Raw genomic sequence first — 19,622 nt, 5'->3', positions numbered from 1 at the left:
TTATAGAAGCACAGAACAAGTACATGTTACACTTCTGCGGCGCCAGACATAGCCAAAGAAAGTCAAAGTGGAGAATTTTGATTTTCGCTGGAGTTACATTTATTAAAATTAATACCATTCCATAGCTGTTAAACTATTCAGGCAAGAATACCAAAAAAAGTACTGGTTCTCTATATAGCTGGAGTTAGTCACGATAAATGTGTGGCGTAGGGGATAGCTAAAATGAGGGTTTGGGTATTATCACAATTTTTGTCTCGGTGCCCTTATCCCAAACATCTTTACATACTCGTGACTGTGATCTGTCACGTAACATCACGAGTTTGTTATTACTCTCGGAAGGTCGGGTTGTAGGTCGGACATGTTTCGGCTTTGCTCAGAAAATTACTGAAATATGGCCTGTGGTGGCGCTCATACATGTTGCTGGTGGGCAAAACTTGGGTAATGTAACATCCATTTCGGAGCAGGAATGATGGCTCATAGCAATTTAAGTTTCGCAGTTCACCCTGCCATACACATTTTATATTCCAGAGTACGGCTGTCTACGTCATGTTTGTTATATTTTATTTGTTTCAATAATGTTGACCAATTACAACTATTATTGTTCACTTTGTGAAAACGAGAAATAATAAACAACCTGCACAGCTACTTTGATACTGCGGGTGAATTTTGAAAAAAAAAGTGTCGTTCTTTACCCATAGATATTTTCGCATCCTTCATTGTCACAGTAACACGCATTTAAGGTAGTATGCATCTCGAAAATGAAAGACTTAAACTTTTACTCAAACTTTCCTCAGTGAAACTTTCAACAATTGTCTTACCAAATTGAAGAACAAAAATCAGGGATCGCTATGCAAAGTTTGAAACTACAGAAACAATTTACCTGACATTTACCGATGTTTCACATTCGATTCGATATGCCCGCCACTGTGTTGACTCTAGGAAAATATTTTTTGAAACTTTTCTTACTCAGAGAGCTTTGAAATGAGCCACAACATGCAGTAGATAAGAAAAGAATTGTAAAAATTTGTGAGTCTTAATATCTGTCCCGGAGGCGCATTCTACTAGACTAGTGCCTTAATCAAATCTCTAAATTTTCTCCTCGGGTCGTCCTGAGTTATTGGTAGTTTTAATGCGACCAGTAGCAAAACAGTCACAAACCTGCTCACTCTGATTTCAGTTAAAGCGATGAAATTCGTTTCTTCGCTTCGATAAAGTGTGTATGTGCGATGTATGATAGTGAGCATGCGTGCGTGAGTGCTTCACGAACTCTACAACGTGTTGAGCGGTCTCAGTCAGAAAAATGTAACAACTTAGCCGGCTATTGAACCACTCTTTTTTGGGAGTGGAGATTTAACCGAGCGGTTCTGTCTATGGCCTCTCAGCTAGGCGACTGATGCCGTATGTTGTGGGTTCGAATCCGATTGAAAACTAGCCGTATTCATTCACTTTCCTAAGTAAACATTGCTACGAAATTTGATAAATTTTAAAATCAGCCGTTTTGGAGAAAGTATCTAATTTTTAAATATATTGACTAAGTCAGTCATACCAGCCACATCCATATTATTCCATGGATATGCTAAGTTACATCAATTTTCATCGTTTACAAAGAATATTTCATTCCCGCCACAGAAACATACAGGGTGTTTTGTTTTTGTCATAGTTGTTGTCACTAAGCTATTTAATTTGCCGGTGTTACGAAAAATTCTTCAAGGAATCCGATGTGCCGACACATCTATGGTTTTTTGGTGATAGAACTAGTCTGATTTATCGATAATTCTCTGCAAATTTTGATAATGACAACAATCTTTCTGTACCTAGAAAAATGATAATAATTCTGTAATCACTGCTTTACAAAAACTGTTGGCATGTTTATGCTTTCAAAGATTCTGATGGGCGTCACTAGGTATTAAATAAATTTAGAATAATAAAATAACCAGAAATTAGCCTCTTTTGGGTATTTGTATCCAAAAGGGTCGACTTTTGTTTTATGGAATTTCGTAACCGTGACACATATATAGTGTAGTAACACGACCAATGTGAAACTTAGGCATGATGTCACAATTTCAATGAACTGTGAGGCTCTCTTTGTTTTTTGTATTCTTTGTATTTCTTTGAATTTTTCAAAAACTTGAATTGGCGTTGATTAACAAAGTGAAACTTTCCTTCCATATCCTGATGCATCGGTCCGTGCAGTGTTGGTTTTAGACGCGGTAACTGCAAACACACCATTAACCTGTTCAGTTGTGCGTGACATTTCATTTTGTACTGTCCATCCGGGTACCATTAGCGGCCAAAGTGATCCACTGAGGTTACTTGAATTGTGTCGTTCATTCCTTCCATTGATGCTGTAACTCAAATCAGTCAGTTGTAAACGAATTCCCTATTCCTTCAGTAGTTTGGTAAACGTATGTCCATTTGGTGTCCCTCAACGGTTAATTTTTTAATTGCGTTTGTTTTTTTTTCTCACACCAAAAACCCACGGCGAGTCCCGTACCACTGCACTGTTATCTTATTTGTCGTGTTTGTGTGCGCATCTTTGCTCCTGGCTTGTCAAAAGTGCGGTTCTGCCAATGAACATTTTAAGAGATGGCTTTTACTTTAATTCTCTATTCATTCTTATCAACACCAACTGCTGGTCTTTTTAGAGGGCAATATTGGTGAAAGGGTTAAAATTTAAGCATTGGACATTTGTTTGCCCATATGTACCGTTGCCAATCAATTCCTTCAACACTTTTCATTTTCGTCTGCTTTGTGGCGATCGATATACACAACCACTTTATTTCTGTTGGTCAACCATGCAAATCAATGTCACAACGTGTAGTAATATGGCGAGATACAGCGAAATCCAACAGCTGGTAATCAAACAACCAATGAAGACATTCTGAACTGAAACCTTGATTGATTTCGACATAATCGAAATAGTTTTGTAAAATTTGGTGTTACGTTGCCACTTTCTGCGCACGCGGTAGTACGAGCATGCAATAAGATGAACGTCAGCCATGTGTCGTTAACGTTCCTTCACAGTTGAAATAATTCACCATTATCTTTGTTTGTTGTGTTTTATTTGTAAGATAGATGGCCTAATATTTTCTTTTTGTTGAATTCTCAGTGCAATGACCCACTCACTGGTCGAAACACTGCTTCGCAAAAGTTGTAACAATACTGAGTCGGAGTGTGTGTCTTTGTTCATTGCGTATCGGGATGTTTTTTCTGAGGAGTGTTGAAACAAACTCATAAATCAACGTATTGCATTGAAGCTGAACTATCTAGGGACTTGTACAAAACCAACCCATGACCAATGATGTCTCGACGGGGCAAGCTGGCCATCTTCTGACAGTACTGGATAAACATATCTTTTGGGAGTACAAAATGGTATAGGTTTTCAAATTTGCTATTTATTCTGTTGCATTTGGAGATTACACAGTTTTAAATATTTAAACTAAGACCAAATAAAGGTAAAATTAAACCATCCGAATATTTAGCGACATCAGAATAACAAACAAACCACTGACATCTTTTTCCAGCGGTCAGAAAATATGACCATAGAGACAAAAAAGGTCAACTGAGGTCACGAGAAGACGTTGGTCTCATTGGAGTCACGAGAAGACGTGCCGCATATTGACATGGCGGCATTTACAGATAGCAGCGGTTCTAGCAATGTGTTCAGCTTTACCCCAATTTCATTCCGTCTCTTGAAAGAGTTTGAAGATGAAATATAAGGTAACCGATTTTTTCTTTCATAATAAGATTTTGTTTCGTTTTGTTTTGTGTCAGGATCAATGAAGGGAGAAGTTCCTACACAAGCCCTTTTCAAGACGAAGTTGAAATCGGAAACTGACAGGCGTCAATATCTCTGGTCGAAATTATCATTAGACTCACTCACTGTTTCTGAAACTGTTTGAAATAGAGCAGAGAGTCATGTTTCCATGGAAAAAAGCGAGGAGCAATATTTTGAACTTTCTTCTCGATCTTGAGCATGTTTATCTTGCAAGTTTTGACGTTTGCCTCTAAACTTTGTTTTGAGTTTAGAGCGACACTTAAGACTGGAAATAGATCAACACTTTATTTTAAGATACACGTTTTTTAAAACTCTGTGGTCGGGATGAACTCGATATATTACAAGTTCAAGTGAGACTAGTAGTGTCAGCTTGCTGCGCAGACTCTGCATGCTCGATACCATCAGATAAGACCAGAGTGATCACCATCGCCTATTGAACTTCACATGCATTCATATCACGTAAAACAAATACTGAGTTACATCGTTGCTATTGCAAAGCAATTTCTTTTTCAGATTCTTCGACTTAAACCACGTCTGAATCCCATGATGCCACTTTCTAAAATTCACCCATGGAAATGGATTTGATTTCTTCTATTTTTCCTCGTACGTTCTGTCGGGTTGAATACATGTTTTTCAATAAAAAAATCTCTCAGTAAACATACCTAATATCTGTGTGTTTAAGTCAGCTTACATGCATTACCTGCAACAAATTCTACTGCAAGAGTTCCATTACTGTTCCATACAGTCTGCAACACAGACTTTTCCCGCTTTTGTCTTCGGTTTGAGTTTTTTCAGACTAGTTAGCCCAGTCTTTACAGAAATATTTCATCTACGCGTGTAAGTATTGTTCTGATTCTTGCATTCCCTTGACAAGTTTTAAAATTCGCCAAGAACCGCTATGCAACCATATTGCAACATGTACCTAATTAATGTTACCTATTTTGTCAATCAAATGCACTTCCTTTCCGAGTTTGCAAAGCTTATATTAGTGGGTGCTGGTTTGCAATTGGGTGTATGTAGCTACATCGACACACAGAGATGTTGTCGCGTTTGTCTTTCTTCACAGTTTCACAGAGCGTTTAACCTTTGCACCCTAAATTCACAGTGAAGAGGTCCACATTCACCATTGACAACAATGACTTCGGGCCAAACCATGATTGTTAATGGGTTAAACCAAGGTACTGTTTTTTTCGCAACAAATGAAGGTGGCTTTCTTCTGTGATCTTCGGAGATCGATCACCTTTGGGCAGTGACCCTATCGTTCTTCAGGCAAAATAGAAACACTATTTTCTCCGGGGCGCGTTGCTTAGCAATTCTTTCCGTTGTACGTTCATCTACGTAAAATTTCTAATAAATTTCAAGCTTCATCTCATGCATGGCAAGAACAACCGTACTCGACCATATATACGAGCAGACTTTTGATGTCTATTGTTGATAATACATGGCGCTGGGTACTTTTGCGTTTCGAAAAGAAGTGTGGTAGGAGATTTAATTTATGATGATCCGCCTTCGAAACAAGGGTACGAACGGCCCTGCCCCGTACAATATGTCAACTGGTTCACTATCCCAGACACAACCTTTCCAGTGAGTTTATCTCACAAAACCAAATGTAAAGAAAACTTTAAATTTTAAAAACAGACTTGAGTTAATATGTCAATATTACTCGAGTGGAAAGCGAATATAATAATTATGTTGTACGAGTAAAAACATGTAAGATACCTGCATAATGGTTGTTTACAGCGGTCAGAAAATATGGCCATAGAGACAAAAAAGGTCAACTGTGGTCACGAGAAGACGTTAGTCTCATTGGATTCATTAGAAGACGTGCCGCATATCGACATGGCGGCATTTACAGACAACAGCGGTAATGGCAATGTGTTAGGCATTACCAAAATTTCATTCCGATGTCTTGAAAGAGGTTGAAGATGAAATAGAAGGTAACCATTTTTTCCTTTCATCATAAGACTAATTATTTTGTTTTTTGGTCAGGATCAATGAAGGGAGAAGTTCCCACACAAGCCATTTGCAAGAGGAAGTTGAAATCGGAAACAAACAAGCGTTAATATCTGTGGCCGAAATTATCATTATCATCACTTAATGTTTCTGAAACTGAAGTTTATATCAAGTTCATGTTTAAAATAGAGCAGAGACTTATGTTCCTATGGAAACAAGCGCCGAGTAACATTTTTAAACATCCTTCTCGATCTTGAACATGTTTATCTATTGCGAGTTTTGAAGTTTCCCTCTAAACTTTGACTGTGGTTAGGATGAACTCGATGCATTACAAGTTCGTGTAAGACAAGCAGTATCAGCCTACTGCGCAGACTCTGCATGCTCGATACCGTCAGATAAGACCGGAGTGATCACCATCGCTAATTGAACTTCACATACATTCATTTCACTTAAAACAAATACTGAGTTACACCGTTGCCGTTGCAAAGGAATTTCTTATTTTAGATTCTTCGACTTAAAGCCACAATAGCTGCGAATCTTACGCATTATTTTCATGATTTCAATTTCAAACCAAAGTTTGTTTTTGTAAATGTGCTAACTGAAGGACGTGTATATAAGAAGTATCACTGCTCACTGATTTGGAACATGCCTACACGTTTTAACATGATGTTAGATAATAAACGGGTGCCGCACTCATAAAATGGTACCCCCCTGGAAAAGGACAAAACATGCAGTATTTCCTGCACGTACACACATCGTGATTATATAAGAAACAAGTCATCGTTGATGACACAGTCCCCACTTGTTAATGGGTATTTTGATTACAGGTCCTCAGAGAGGATAGAGTCCTCTTCATTAGGTCTGTGATAAAAATACTTTTGAATGAATTCACTTGATACATGTCTGAGTTATGGTTCAGGACATGAAAAAATCGTAACAAAATGGTCGCACAGTGGCCATATTGGATCGCATCACAAAACAAATTGATGTGCATAGCTATGACATTGGTCGATGTCCTTGTACCAACTTTGAATAAAATGTTCGAAACATGCGGATATGCCTGAGAAATGGCTCTGTACATGAAAACATTGTAATAAAATGGCCGCCTGGTGGCCATATTGGATCGTATCACAAAACAGATTGACGTGCATATGTATGACATAGGTCAATGTCCTTGTACCAACTTTGAATAAAAACGGTTGAGATATGCCTGAGTTATGGCTCTGTACATGAAAAAATCGTAATAAAATGGCCGCACAGCGGCCATTTTGGATTGTATCACAAAACAGATTGCCGTGCACAGCTATGACATTTGTCAATAAGCTTGTACCAACTTTGAATAAAATCGGTTGAAACGAGCCTGAGTAATGGCTCTGTACATGAAAAAATCGTAATAAAATGGCCGCACAGCGGCCATTTTGGATCGTATCACAAAACAAATTGACGTGCATATCTATGACATTGGTCAATGTCCTTGTACCAACTCTGAATAAAATCGATAGAAACATGCCTGAGTAATGGCTCTGTACATGAAAAAATCGTAATAAAATGGCCGCCTGGCGGCCATATTGGATCGTATCACAAAACAAATTGACGTGCATATCTATGACATTGGTCAATGTCCTTGTACCACCTTTGAATAAAATCTGTTGGAACATGCCTGAGTTATGGCTGTGTACATGAAAAAATCGTAATAAAATGGCCGCCTGGCGGCCATATTGGATCGTATCACAAAACAAATTGACGTGCATCTGTATGACATATGAAGTAATCCTTGTACCAAGTTTGAATAAAATCGCTCCAGGCATCTCAGAGATATCTGCGTGAACGGACGGACGGACGCACGGACGGACGCACGCACGCACGGACATGACCAAACCTATAAGTCCCCCCGGACGGTGTCCGTGGGGACTAACAAGCATGATGCCATTTACTTGAAAGCACAATACACGATGCCCAACATGTTGTCGTTGTAATCGTTATTTTCTCTGTCACATGATTAGTTTTAACACGATTGGAACTAATTTGGGATAATTGAATGGTGAAGTAGTGTTCATTCAATCTGCAAATGTAACCTCATCCACTTTTCTTTTCAAGTTACACACATGTTTTTATGAGTAAGTTCTCATATTACAACATTCAGCTATAGGGCACCTAACACTTTTCATAAATTTGAAAAATACGAAGATCCAATTATCCCAAATTAGTTCCAATCGTGTTTTTTGGAAATGACGGGAACTCTCAAATGATGTAAAAACGTTCGAATTTACATGCCACTTTCGACACTTATGACAGTGTAATACACTTTTTCGGTCTTTAATGGGTCTTACATATAACTCTTGGAATACTGAGGATATTTTGGGATCGGTTTATTACACATTCGCAGCTATTGTGACTTTAAACCAAGCCTGCATCCCATGATGCCACTTCTAAAACTCACTAAAGGCAATAGCTTTGTTTTCGTCTATTTTTCCTTGTACTTTCTGTCGGGTTCAATACATGTTTTTCGAAAAAAAATTCTTCAAGTAAACATATCTCTGTGTTTAAGTTATCTTACATGAATTACTTGCAACAGACTCTACTGCAAGTATTCCATTACTGTTCCCTATAATCTGGAGCACAGACTTTCCCCGCTCTGTTCTTAGGTTTGAGTTCAAGTTTGTGACTAATTAGCCCGGTCTGCTATGCTACCATATTGCAACTTGAACTAAATTAATGTTATCCATTTTTTTCAATATTTACTCACATGCACATTTTCTCAGTTTGTAAAGCTTATGCATTCTGGTCTGCATAGCTATGTCGACGCATAGAGACATTTTCGCTTTTCTGCTTCAAAGTTTAACCTGTTCACCCCAAATTCCCTGTGAGTAAGTCCACACTCACCATTGACAACAATGGCTTTGGGCCAAACCATGATTGTGAAAGGGTTAAACCAAGGCACTTTTTTTTCGCAACAAATGAGGGTAGCTTTCTTTTGTGATATTCGGAGATCGATCACCTTTGGGTCATGATCCCATCGTTATTCAGATTAAATAGAAACATTGTTTTATCCATGGTGTGTTGCTGAGCAATTCTTTTCATTGCACGTGCATCTACGTATAAATCTTTAACTCAACTAATTAATTCCAAGTTTTTTCTCATGAACGACAATAACAGCTCGAACATATATATGCTATGTCTCATTGCGTCGGTCTGGGGAGTTTACTCACTGCTGAGAGATAATTCGAGATCTTGGATAGAGTAGACATTCACAATATATAGTTGAAGATCAATCGATTGTGATTTTTGGCTGAAGTCCAATGCACGTTAGAGATGCCAAGCTGAACTGAAAGATGGTCTGTTTACCTTTCTTTTGTAAAAGGAACCCTTGCATTCTATCAATTATTATACAAATATTTTGTAATTATTCCATATTTATTTTTGTGTACTTTTCCCAGCGTCTTGAAGTGGGAATTAGGTGTCAATGACGCAAATTCACTGCTCTACAACCCTTGAAATTAAATGCCGACACAATCAATGTCCCTGACACCGAAGTTTTCCCAAGATGAGGGTAAACTTTCATCGTTCACTGACTCTACACACCTCGGGATTACAAAATTTTATTCAGAGCGTAGTAAAGTTTTAGTCCGTAACATATACGCTGTTTTTTAATGTCTGTTGTTGGTAATTGATGGCGCCATGTACTTTTGCGTTGCGAAAAGAAGTATAAGAGATTTAACTCGACAAAGGAAGGATCCTCCTTCGAAACAATGGTACGAACGGTCATGCTTCGTACAATCTGTCAACAGTTCTAACGTTTATAATATTAAAATCTTAAAATACGTTTCTATTTGCTGGTTCACTAACCCGGACGCATCTTTCCAATGATTTTTATCTCACTAAACCTGACGAAAGGAAAATTTTAAATTTTAAAACAGACTTGAGCATTTGATATGTCAATATTACTCGAGTGGAAAGTGGAAAAAAATTACTTGAATAATGCTGTTGTACGAGTGAAACATGTGAGATGCCCGCCGTGGATTGTTTGAGGAACAATCTTTTGAGTCAACTCATGCCTTGAATCACGATCGTGCTGTGTCTGTCCCTCTGTCTATCTGTATGTCTGTGCGTGTCTTTGTGTCCACGTCTGTCTGTTTGCAGTGTCTGTCTGTATGTCTATCCGTCTGTCTATTGGTGGAATATCTGATCAGATCGGATTCAAATTTGATACGTAGACGCTTTTGATATTGATTAATGCGTTTTCGCATAATAGATTGTTCACAGTTTACATATTTTCAGAACGACTGCATTAAAAGTTGACGAACCTTGCTAGACATATATCGAACCAACAAATATTTGACCGTTATCGAGATCATTTTGAAGTATTATGCCAATGACATTATTATGAGGGACATATATCTGATACGACTCGACCAACTTTAATTAACTTGCTGCGTATGTTGATGGTAGAAAGATGTGATGAAAGACGTCCTGCAACTGACTTCCATGTCAGTTATACTTATTTTGCATATTTTAGTGATATTGTAATTGATGCTATATATCAATGGTGGGCGCACAAATTTAATTGAACTTCGCATACAGATACTTCATATACTATATTATCATATCTATCAATCAATTATATATATATATATATATATATATATATATATATATATATATATATATATATATATATGCGCCCATATATAAAATATATGGCCAAAATACACCAAGATATATTAAAAATTTCCAAAAGAATGCGTGAAGTCGTGCCCCACCCACCTCTTATTTAACAAATAGTGTGCGCAAACCTTGGCCAACTCATTGTTAGACATAAATTAACATTGAACGTAGTGACAATATAAATTATGGTTCAGGACCATGTGGAGATAGTAAATGTAAAATAATGTGTTCACATATGGTAAAAACGGACAAAATGACTAATATCCATAATGGAAAAATATTTCAAATAAAAGGGAATTATAATTGTAACACTGAGAATGTTATATACTGTATCTACTGTGATAAATGCATGTGTCAATATGTTGGACAAACCAAGAATAAAATCAGATATAGAATGGCTGGACACAGGAGTATGATTAAATCTAATAAGTCTGACCCTAATAACCCTGCAATGTTCGTGAGCCAACATTTTAATTCATCTAACCACTCCGTCAAAAATATGAAAGTTGTAATTCTTGAAAAAGTACACAAAGATGACAAATTCTCCAGAGATTCACAGAGTCCAAGTGGATATTTCAACTCAACACTATGTATCCTCAGGGTTTGAACAGAGAGACACCACAAAAATTCTAGATGTGTAACCAGATTTTACAGCTCTTTCTTCATTAACATTTTGACGATTTTTAGTAGGCATCACTCTTTCAGCAGTATTCTTTTTTAGTTTTCTTTGTAACTGTTCCAGTTTGATGTATTGTAGAATTTCAGTTGTTACATAAGTGTCCTTGGATGTACGCTATTGTCCACGGTTCATAATTTCACCTGTTTGAGCTGTATTTTTAGAGTCGGATATTTTTAGTACGTCATTTCTGTGTGGTTTGCACTGCCACCTTTCCTACACGTTAATATGCAAATGTCTTTCAAGTATAAATAAGCCTTGACGTTGTTTTGAAACAATACCCACACTTTGACCATTCGACTCCTGGGTTTGAAGGAAAGCGGAGCAGTTTTCTGCTCGGCTTTTTCGTAAGTTGGCGCCAATTTTTATTTTTAACTTTTACACGTTTTCCAGCCTCTGTATGATTCAATCTTTTTTAGCATGTGTATTTTACTTTAAGTTTGTCGTTGTTATTTTATTTCAGATTGTTTTAACCTGATAAAGTGGGATTACTCCCACGAAACGTCGGTGTAATAAATTTTATAATGAAGAGCTTGGTGTCCTGAGTTGGTGCGTCTTGACCTGCTTTGTTTATATATATATATATATATATATATATATATATATATATATATATATATATATATATATATTAAACGGGAAAGAAAATGTGACAACTTTTTTCTTCAATAAATATCTAAATTCAAAATTGATTAATCAAGTGCACAAAGTATTATTACGACATTATGATTGTTAATTAAAGCTACATCCATTACAAAGAGGGCGTTCATAATCTGTACAAATGCAATCGCTCTTTCAGTCATACCGCAGTCGTTTTTGTCTGACTCCCGTGACGTTTGTGGCTTCCTTGAGATGCATCATGATGGTCAAACAGTCATTTCTCTCACAAAGAACATCCGAATTCATTGAAAGTCGTTCGAATCGCTTCAATAGCAATGTCAAAGAATTGAAGAAGATTATCCCCCGGCAGTACCAGATTCACACACGGTACAAACATCCGACTTCCTTTTACAGTTTAGCATTCCAACGATAACATCTTCCGATACAAGCAGCTTCTGAACAAACTCGCTATGAATAATTCACACGATCTTTAGATGTGTTTAGTTACATAACATCTCTACGGTGTTACAAGACTGTCGCAACAGTGTTCCGTAAAGCAGATAAGGGCCAGTCCAACAGATTGGATATGGAATCCTAGATTATGTCGTCCTCTATCCTATGTACACGTATTACAACCGTTGTTGTATTTCAGATAGTAACACCGATAGGGAAGGGCACGGTAGCTCATGCATCTTGAAGAAAGCAGCGGACGAAGACACTGTGAAAGAAATGGATACTGTTATAGTCGACCAGACCGACAACTCAGGCGTGAACACCAACGTTTACGATCCAGGTAAAAAACATCTTCAGGTATTATACTTGACCCAATTTTAATCCATTTCTGATTCTGATATTTGAATATGCTTTTGGAAACATTCTGGTACTACAATCCTATTCCGATACATACCTTCTACGAGCTACCCTGTAACCGAGCAAATCTCGACAATATCTTGTGAATCATTTTGCTAGGTTTACGAGTATTACGGGGTAAGCGAAACCTTTCAAGACAATGTCAGCCAAAAATAGGGTGTGCACCGTGTGCGTGTGTATAAACATTGTACAATCGGCAGCTCAGTGGCTGCAATGGTCACGGTTCCTCGGACTTCTATGATTTGGCGTCAGTTGCCATGGTGAATGCTTCACTGAGCATGCTCTCAGCTGTCGCACGCGTCGACTGCGCCCAATATCGAAGCACAGAGTGGCCATGTTGCAGCAGCCCGATAAATTTTACTCGTAACCTGCAAAAGGAGCTGTGCTAAACGTGTCGGAAAGCCCTGAGATGTTTCCTCGTGTACAGACTGAGAGCTCGACGACTGTGACTTTTGTTGAAGTCAGTCGGAACGTCAGGAACAGGTTGGTCGGGTTGTCGAAGGTCGAGTTCAATGTAAAAGGTTTGCAATCAGAACGAAGAAGTGGTTTCGATCTGTTTAAATCATGGAGGTAGTAGAGACTACCTCCATTTTTAAGTGAGAACATTTGCACGAGGATAACATTACGAAATTTCCATATCTCGAAAATGCGTCAAACGAGTTTGCTTCATTTTGGGTATTAAAGGCCGTTTTTTACTCACTAGACGAAAACAGGTTAACAAAACACACCAAAAAATAAACCACAGTCGACGGCGCAGAATGACCGCCATTTTACACAACCTGCACGGGGTTAGCCATGCGGTACTATTCATCATAACAAAAGTGACTTCTGGCAAGAATGAGACCCTTACATAACATGTCAATGTGATGTACGTATTGAATAGATATATAGCCCACAGTAAGTAACTATTACGTTATGTTTTGAGTATCCGTATCGATGGAGATGAATATTTGGTCTGCAAAGCAAAAGACCAGGCTCACAGTAGTGTACATATACTTAGAACACAGGGGCTCACAGTTGAACATATACTTAGAACACAAGGGTTCAGGCTGTATAAACACAAAGACCAACATTTCATTGGTTAAACCTCTGTGATAGACTATTCATTATTATTTGAGAGGGGAATCATTCCGTAGCAGGGTGATTAAGGTATGTTGACTTTAAGTGTCACGGTTGCTCTACTGTACACGTTTGTCAAGGCATAATGTTTGTCATAAGCTTATATTTGTTGCAGTTAAGTCTGTTTGTTATCTACTTGACTTTATGATTACTTGTTTCGTCGTCTTGTTGTCTTTTTCTATTGTCTCTTATTTTGTTTGTGTTGTTTGTTTCTTAGTTTATGTTTGTTGGTGCCTATTTGAATATTAGTAAACCAGAGCGCCCCCCCCCTCACTAGGAGATGCTGTGTGCCTGTGTTCTCCTAGGGAATAGATGGTGCATGGAGAGAGAGAGAGAGAGAGAGAGAGAGAGAGAGAGAGAGAGAGAGAGAGAGAGAGAGAGAGAGAGAGGGGGGGGGGGGGACATATGATAGATGTTGGTCCATAGCTGTGATTTGTGATAGTAGTGGTGGCGGCGTCAAAAGTCGTAGAAGTCAAAATCAGCTCATTAAAGCCAGAAAACCTGTCTCTGTAACGGTGTTTTCTGTCTTTGATGTGCTGATTTTGACTTCTACGACTTTTCATGCCGCCACCACATCCTTTGCAAACAGTTTCACGTGGTCCAGTTTCTACACAGTATACGGTTTACTTTGAATTACGTATGTCTGACATAGTTTTTGAGATCTGAACGGATGTCTACATGAATGTCGAGAGTGCTTGGAGTGATAGGGTGGCGAAGCCAATATTATACCGTGTACTCCCGGCGAAACTTTGAAATAGGGGAGGTAGAATACTCCCGCAGTTTCAAATTGGATCACTGATTGTGAAGTATAACAGGTGTAATAATGACGTATCCAGATACATCACTCACCATACGATCGAAAGAAGACAGAATTCAGAGTCTAAAGAACAAAAAAATAATCGATAGTGATTCTACATCTTTTTCAGATCAAATGGATGGCAATGCTCGTTTGGTGGAGTATTTGCAAGGGTTTTACAAGAGACAATTTGAGTTCAAAGCCCTTTCGTGGCAAGAGCGCCCCCTAAGTCAGATGTACGTACCTGCACAGGTGACAGAAGTTGACAAAAGTGGCGAAGGACAGACTATTAGCAACCCTGTCCTGACGAGTAGTGACGTATTTAGAAAGCTGACCAATGGGAATGAAGCAAGGAGAATTATGGTGGAAGGAGAAGCAGCCGTCGGAGTGACTTCGTTCTGTCAAAAATTGGCGTATGACTGGGCGATTGGAAAATTGAAGAAGTTTTATCTTGTATTCTTTCTTGAAATGAAACATTTACAACAAACATCTATTATAGATGCAATATTTAGCAAACTTCTCACAGATGGTGTTGGTATTTCAAAAGAAGAACTTTGGCGTTACGTCATTGGTAATCCGGATTCAATTTTGTTCATTTTTGATGACGTTGATATAATCTACAATGATACATCTGATAATGACGTCATTCGAATCTTGACCAATCGGCTTCTACCCTCGAGTACAGTACTGATGACATCAAAGCCGTCTCAACATCGCTCCAAAATAATGAACTTCGAGTCAAAATTCATCATCACCGGGCTCTCGTACGAATCATGTCAAATGTATATTGATCGATATTTCCGGGACAATAAAGAGTTGGGCGATACTATCAAATCATCTTTGAAGGATGAAGAAGCGATGTCATATTTGTTGCATCCATCCGCCAAATCATTGCGATCGCTGTCAAGCCAGTACATTCCATTGCATTTGTCATTTCTCTGTTTGCTTTGGGAAGATCTGCAGGATTACTTCCCGCGCCGATCAGCAGAGCTTTACTCCGCTATTCTACTCAGCGTCTACAAGCGCCACAACATCAACCGTGGACACGAGTCTTTCATCGACGAAAAAATCAACAGGCAACTCAAAGATGAAACACGGGAGCTTGCCCGTGTGGCGTTCAATAATCTGAAAGAGGGCAGACTACATTTCGACGTCAACACGGTGAATAAATTCCCAGGGTGGTTACGTCATTCCGACTTACTTCGCAACACGATTTTACCAGCAACCGGGCAACAAGAAAATGCGTCCTTTTACCACAAGTCATGGCTTGAATATTTTGCTGCTGTCCACGCAAGCGAGCGTTTAAAATCCCCGGACGTTGCGGTTATGAGTGAATTTGGCTTTCTCTTCGATGATCTGAAGGGTAATTTCCAAGTTCTGCTGTTTTTAGTAGGGCTACTCGGCAACAAAGCTGGTCATGTTTTTCGAGGAATCGGCAGTCAAGCCCTCAAAGCATGGGGACATGATAACTCATCACAGCGAATGGAAAACTGCCTCCACCTATTGTTCGAATGTAAATACTATAATAGCGAAATTATAAGTCATATATCACCTCACATGACACAAGTTGTATGTTTACGTCAGAAACCGTCAATTTCCTCGGTTGTGTCTCTCCATCAAGACCGTCTTTACGATTGTAAAACTTCACCCAGGGTTGTGAAAGTCAGTGTGTTGGACCAGGGACGGCTTTTCCCTGCGGTGATGGACCTGTTGAAACACCAGTGTACTTTCTCCAGGCACTATCCAATAACTGTTAAAATCGAGCATCTTTTACTCGGATTCCGATCTCGCAGGGAAGTATTGTCATTTTCGAAAGCGCTTGAAAATGACGAAATTTCCCTGCGGTCGCTGACTTTTGATTTGAAATCGGTCACAGAGATAGGGGCGTCTGACTGTTTAGTTGTAGCTCTGCGGGAAACTTCATCACTGAATGAGATTGTGTTGAAGTCTGACGTCGACTCGCCTGTTTTGACAGATTTGGTGCACAATGCTTGCCAAAATAAAGAAATAACGGGAATATCCGTGGACAGTGTTCAAAGTAGATACTTCACTTCCATTCCGTTCGAGACTCTGGAATGTAACGGACCCGACGAACTGAGTATTCAGTGCGACAGTTGTGATCTTGACGAAGCTGTCATGACTAAAGTTTGGCGGCTTCTGCGAAGATGTCGAAAAACCCGGAAAATCAAGTACAAATTTCACGCGATGAAGAATTCCAACACCCCAGATAAAATCGATCGATTGAAGGACAGCCTCAAACATCCGAGTAGGACGGTGACGTCACTGACCCTGGCGCTGCCGAGGGCACCAGATGCCAAAGTTGCGACGTGTGACGTCATCAATGACGTGCTGCACATCCTGGCATCTAACGCGACGCTTGAGGAGCTAGAAATAGGTTTAGAGCCGTCCAACATTCCTAAACTCTGCGATCTAATCACGCATAATGGTAAATTGAAGTCAATTATATGTTGTCTGGATATGAATGGCTCCAACTCAATTCCGACCAACACGTTCAATTTGTTGACCAAAGCGCTCCAGAAGAATCACTCTTTGGCATCATTTACAGTGCGCACAGCGTGCAGGAACAGGGATGTACAATCTCAAACGGTCAGTGATGAGGATCTCCTGAACGCACTGGTTGCCGGGTTACTGCTTCCAGTGAGTGACTGGATAGAGAAAGGTAAAATAATGCTGACGACGTTCACGTGCGTAGTAAGATGTGAAAACAACGTACGTTTTGATTTGGTCTTCTCCAAATTAGCCGCCAACCTTCGCTGCATCAGATGGTCCTATAAGGTGTTTGAGTTTGACGTTTCTGAGAACGCACACACAACTAAACCTCTGTCAACGTATTACCATCAAATAAGCCTAACGGTCAGTCAACAAACCAGAAGTCGGGCGTGTGAAATACAGTAGGAGTCGCGATTACCAGATACACCAAGTTTGTAGGCTTATTACAAACTGTAAATGTCCAGTTGGATAAATTGAATCAAAGGAATAATTATAAGCAAAGTCAGATGTTGTACCGCGGTGCGTAGAAGAATTAACGGGCATCAGCCGAGGCAATGGGGTGTTATCGCGAAAGCCCATACGAGCCACTAACATCTGTATAATAAAGTAAACACAAGAAAAACCCGGAGGATTAGAGCTTACCAAGAGAAAGAAGAAAGTATATTTCACACGCAGACGAGGTGTGAACGATCAATTCACAGTTCATGATCTTTATTGAAACATAGACAATCACAGAAGGAGTAGTAGGCTTGTCAAATCAATCCGATTCGATACTACAGTTTCTGATTAGCTTCCATCGGTAACTGCAAATCAGTAATGTCCAGTCACCGACTCAATGTGCAAATTCACATGTTGGAATGAAACTTTTGTAAATTAAGTAAGACTATGTAATATATGTAAATTTTGTAAATACTTATATGTCAATCAAATACAAGATAGTATGTGTTAACCACTACCTCATTTGCGATGTATTTGCTAGGAATACACAGAATGCCATTAATTTGTCGAGTGGCATAATGACTGTGAATGCACAGGGACTGGTTTTCTTTTTGTCAGAAGTTTAGTTGCCTTCCTTGCCCCTAAATTTCTGGCTACAGGATCTGACAACAGGATGTAACCAACGTCCAATGGCCTGGTCGGTCACAGCAAGTTTCATAGCATATATTCCAAGTATCATCTACTTATGGAATGCAGTGTACAGTTTTTGGCGACGCACTTTTTTGCGAGGCCCCGATGAGACATATGAGACCACTATATTAAGGTGACTGAAATCCTTTAATCATAGCAACAGTGCTATCATGTGATTTCGTCGATATTATGGGAAGGTAACTCAAATCTCCCATACAGACTTTCATTTACTAAGGAGCATTTAATCGTGATAATTATAAATCTCAATTAAAATGTTGTAATTTCCAAGTAATGTTTGTTGCGTTTCTTCGTTATCTACACGGATGTTCTATTTATACACCCTTGTATGTATCATGTTAAATATCACTGTTTGTGATATGGTCCGTGTTTCTAATCTCCACTACTGATGGTTGATCCACTGATGCTGTTTTTTTGATCTTCGAGGAGACCATACAAGAATGTTCAAAAAACGAACAACCTATGATTGGCTAGTCATGACATCATTGACATTACGGACGTAGCCCACATGTGAGATGACTAGCACAATTCGAAACTGTTTCTAAAGATATGACAAATATTCCTGTTGGCCAACAAAGAAGCTCATGGGAAATGCCATCTTTTAAAATTTTAGTCATTAATAGTTGGTTCCATCTCCCACAAATTTAAAATCTATTTCCAAATGATAAATAATTGTAAGCTAGTAGTACACTGCATTGTATTTTAGGATATCTTTGTACTTGCTCTCATTCGGATTTGTGGTAGTACATAAATAACATTGTTGCAAGGCAATTACACGGTCCTATTAAATGGCCAACGAAATGATCTTCTCCCGTACATATATATTCATCGGAATATCTTTATCGGGGTGTTCACGATGTTATTCCTTTGCAAAGTAAGTATAGCGGAGCAAAAACCAAAAGCTCACGATGTCGGACACGCGGAGGCCCTGTCTCATTGCCACTATCAGATGAATTGTTAATACTTTATTTTTATACAATCTTTGAAAAGGCGGAAGTTGACTGGTAAAACTTTTAATGACGTGTCAATTTCACACTTTATTCATCTATTATCCAGCAAAGGGAATTAATTACCACAGGAAATGAACACATCACATCCAGGGCCCGTTGAACGTTTGTTTCTGACCATTTTATGGACCCTCAAATTTCAGAATAAAGCTTTGTAAGTACACGGTCCCTCCGTGGTAAGTACAACCGCCGGATTTGCCAAGTCTAAAATTCTTCCCATTACCACAGCACAATTTCTCCAGACAATTCCACTCAGTACATATTCTTTGGTGTATGTTTCCAATGCAGGGATTAGGGAAAGTCTGGATTCAAAGGCTGAACATTTTTCAATTGGTCACACTTATTTTTTCTATTTCCCAGATAAGTTATTCCCCAAGCAATTGTCATTATTGCAGGATATCTTTTGCAAGCACCTGTCACCATAAGCTGCAAGATAACTTGTGCAAATATTTGCCATGACTGAATTTCTCCAGACAGTGGCGTTTCTTTCAGGATAATTAT

General features: G+C 38.9%; 1 protein-coding gene across 3 annotated transcripts; it reads left to right on the top strand.

Moving 5' to 3' along the window:
- The first annotated feature begins 12,217 nt into the window (after positions 1 to 12,217).
- LOC139119260 (uncharacterized) lies at positions 12,218 to 18,388 on the top strand. Of its 3 annotated transcripts, none has more exons than XM_070682963.1 (2): positions 12,218 to 12,465; positions 14,588 to 18,388. In XM_070682963.1, exons 1-2 carry the CDS (start codon positions 12,291 to 12,293, stop codon positions 17,371 to 17,373), a joined length of 2,961 nt encoding a protein of 986 aa, XP_070539064.1. In that variant the 5' UTR covers positions 12,218 to 12,290; the 3' UTR covers positions 17,374 to 18,388. The 3 variants fall into 3 exon arrangements, with proteins under 3 accessions (XP_070539064.1, XP_070539065.1, XP_070539066.1); XM_070682964.1 differs by lacking the exon at positions 12,218 to 12,465 and adding an exon at positions 12,813 to 13,025; XM_070682965.1 differs by lacking the exon at positions 12,218 to 12,465 and adding an exon at positions 13,288 to 13,691.
- The last annotated feature ends 1,234 nt before the right edge of the window (positions 18,389 to 19,622 follow it).

This window comes from Ptychodera flava, chromosome 19 (genome assembly GCF_041260155.1).
Source record: "Ptychodera flava strain L36383 chromosome 19, AS_Pfla_20210202, whole genome shotgun sequence".
NCBI lineage: Eukaryota > Metazoa > Hemichordata > Enteropneusta > Ptychoderidae > Ptychodera > Ptychodera flava.
This window is presented reverse-complemented; position numbering and strand designations above follow the sequence as displayed.

What these genes read in the sequence shown, in the direction of transcription:
- LOC139119260 (XM_070682963.1), top strand. Translation starts at nt 12,291, where the DNA reads ATGTACACGTATTACAACCGTTGTTGTATTTCAGATAGTAACACCGAT. An exon ending in CACCAACGTTTACGATCCAG is followed by an intron (nt 12,466 to 14,587) that starts GTAAAAAACATC and finishes CATCTTTTTCAG; the next exon opens with ATCAAATGGATGGCAATGCT.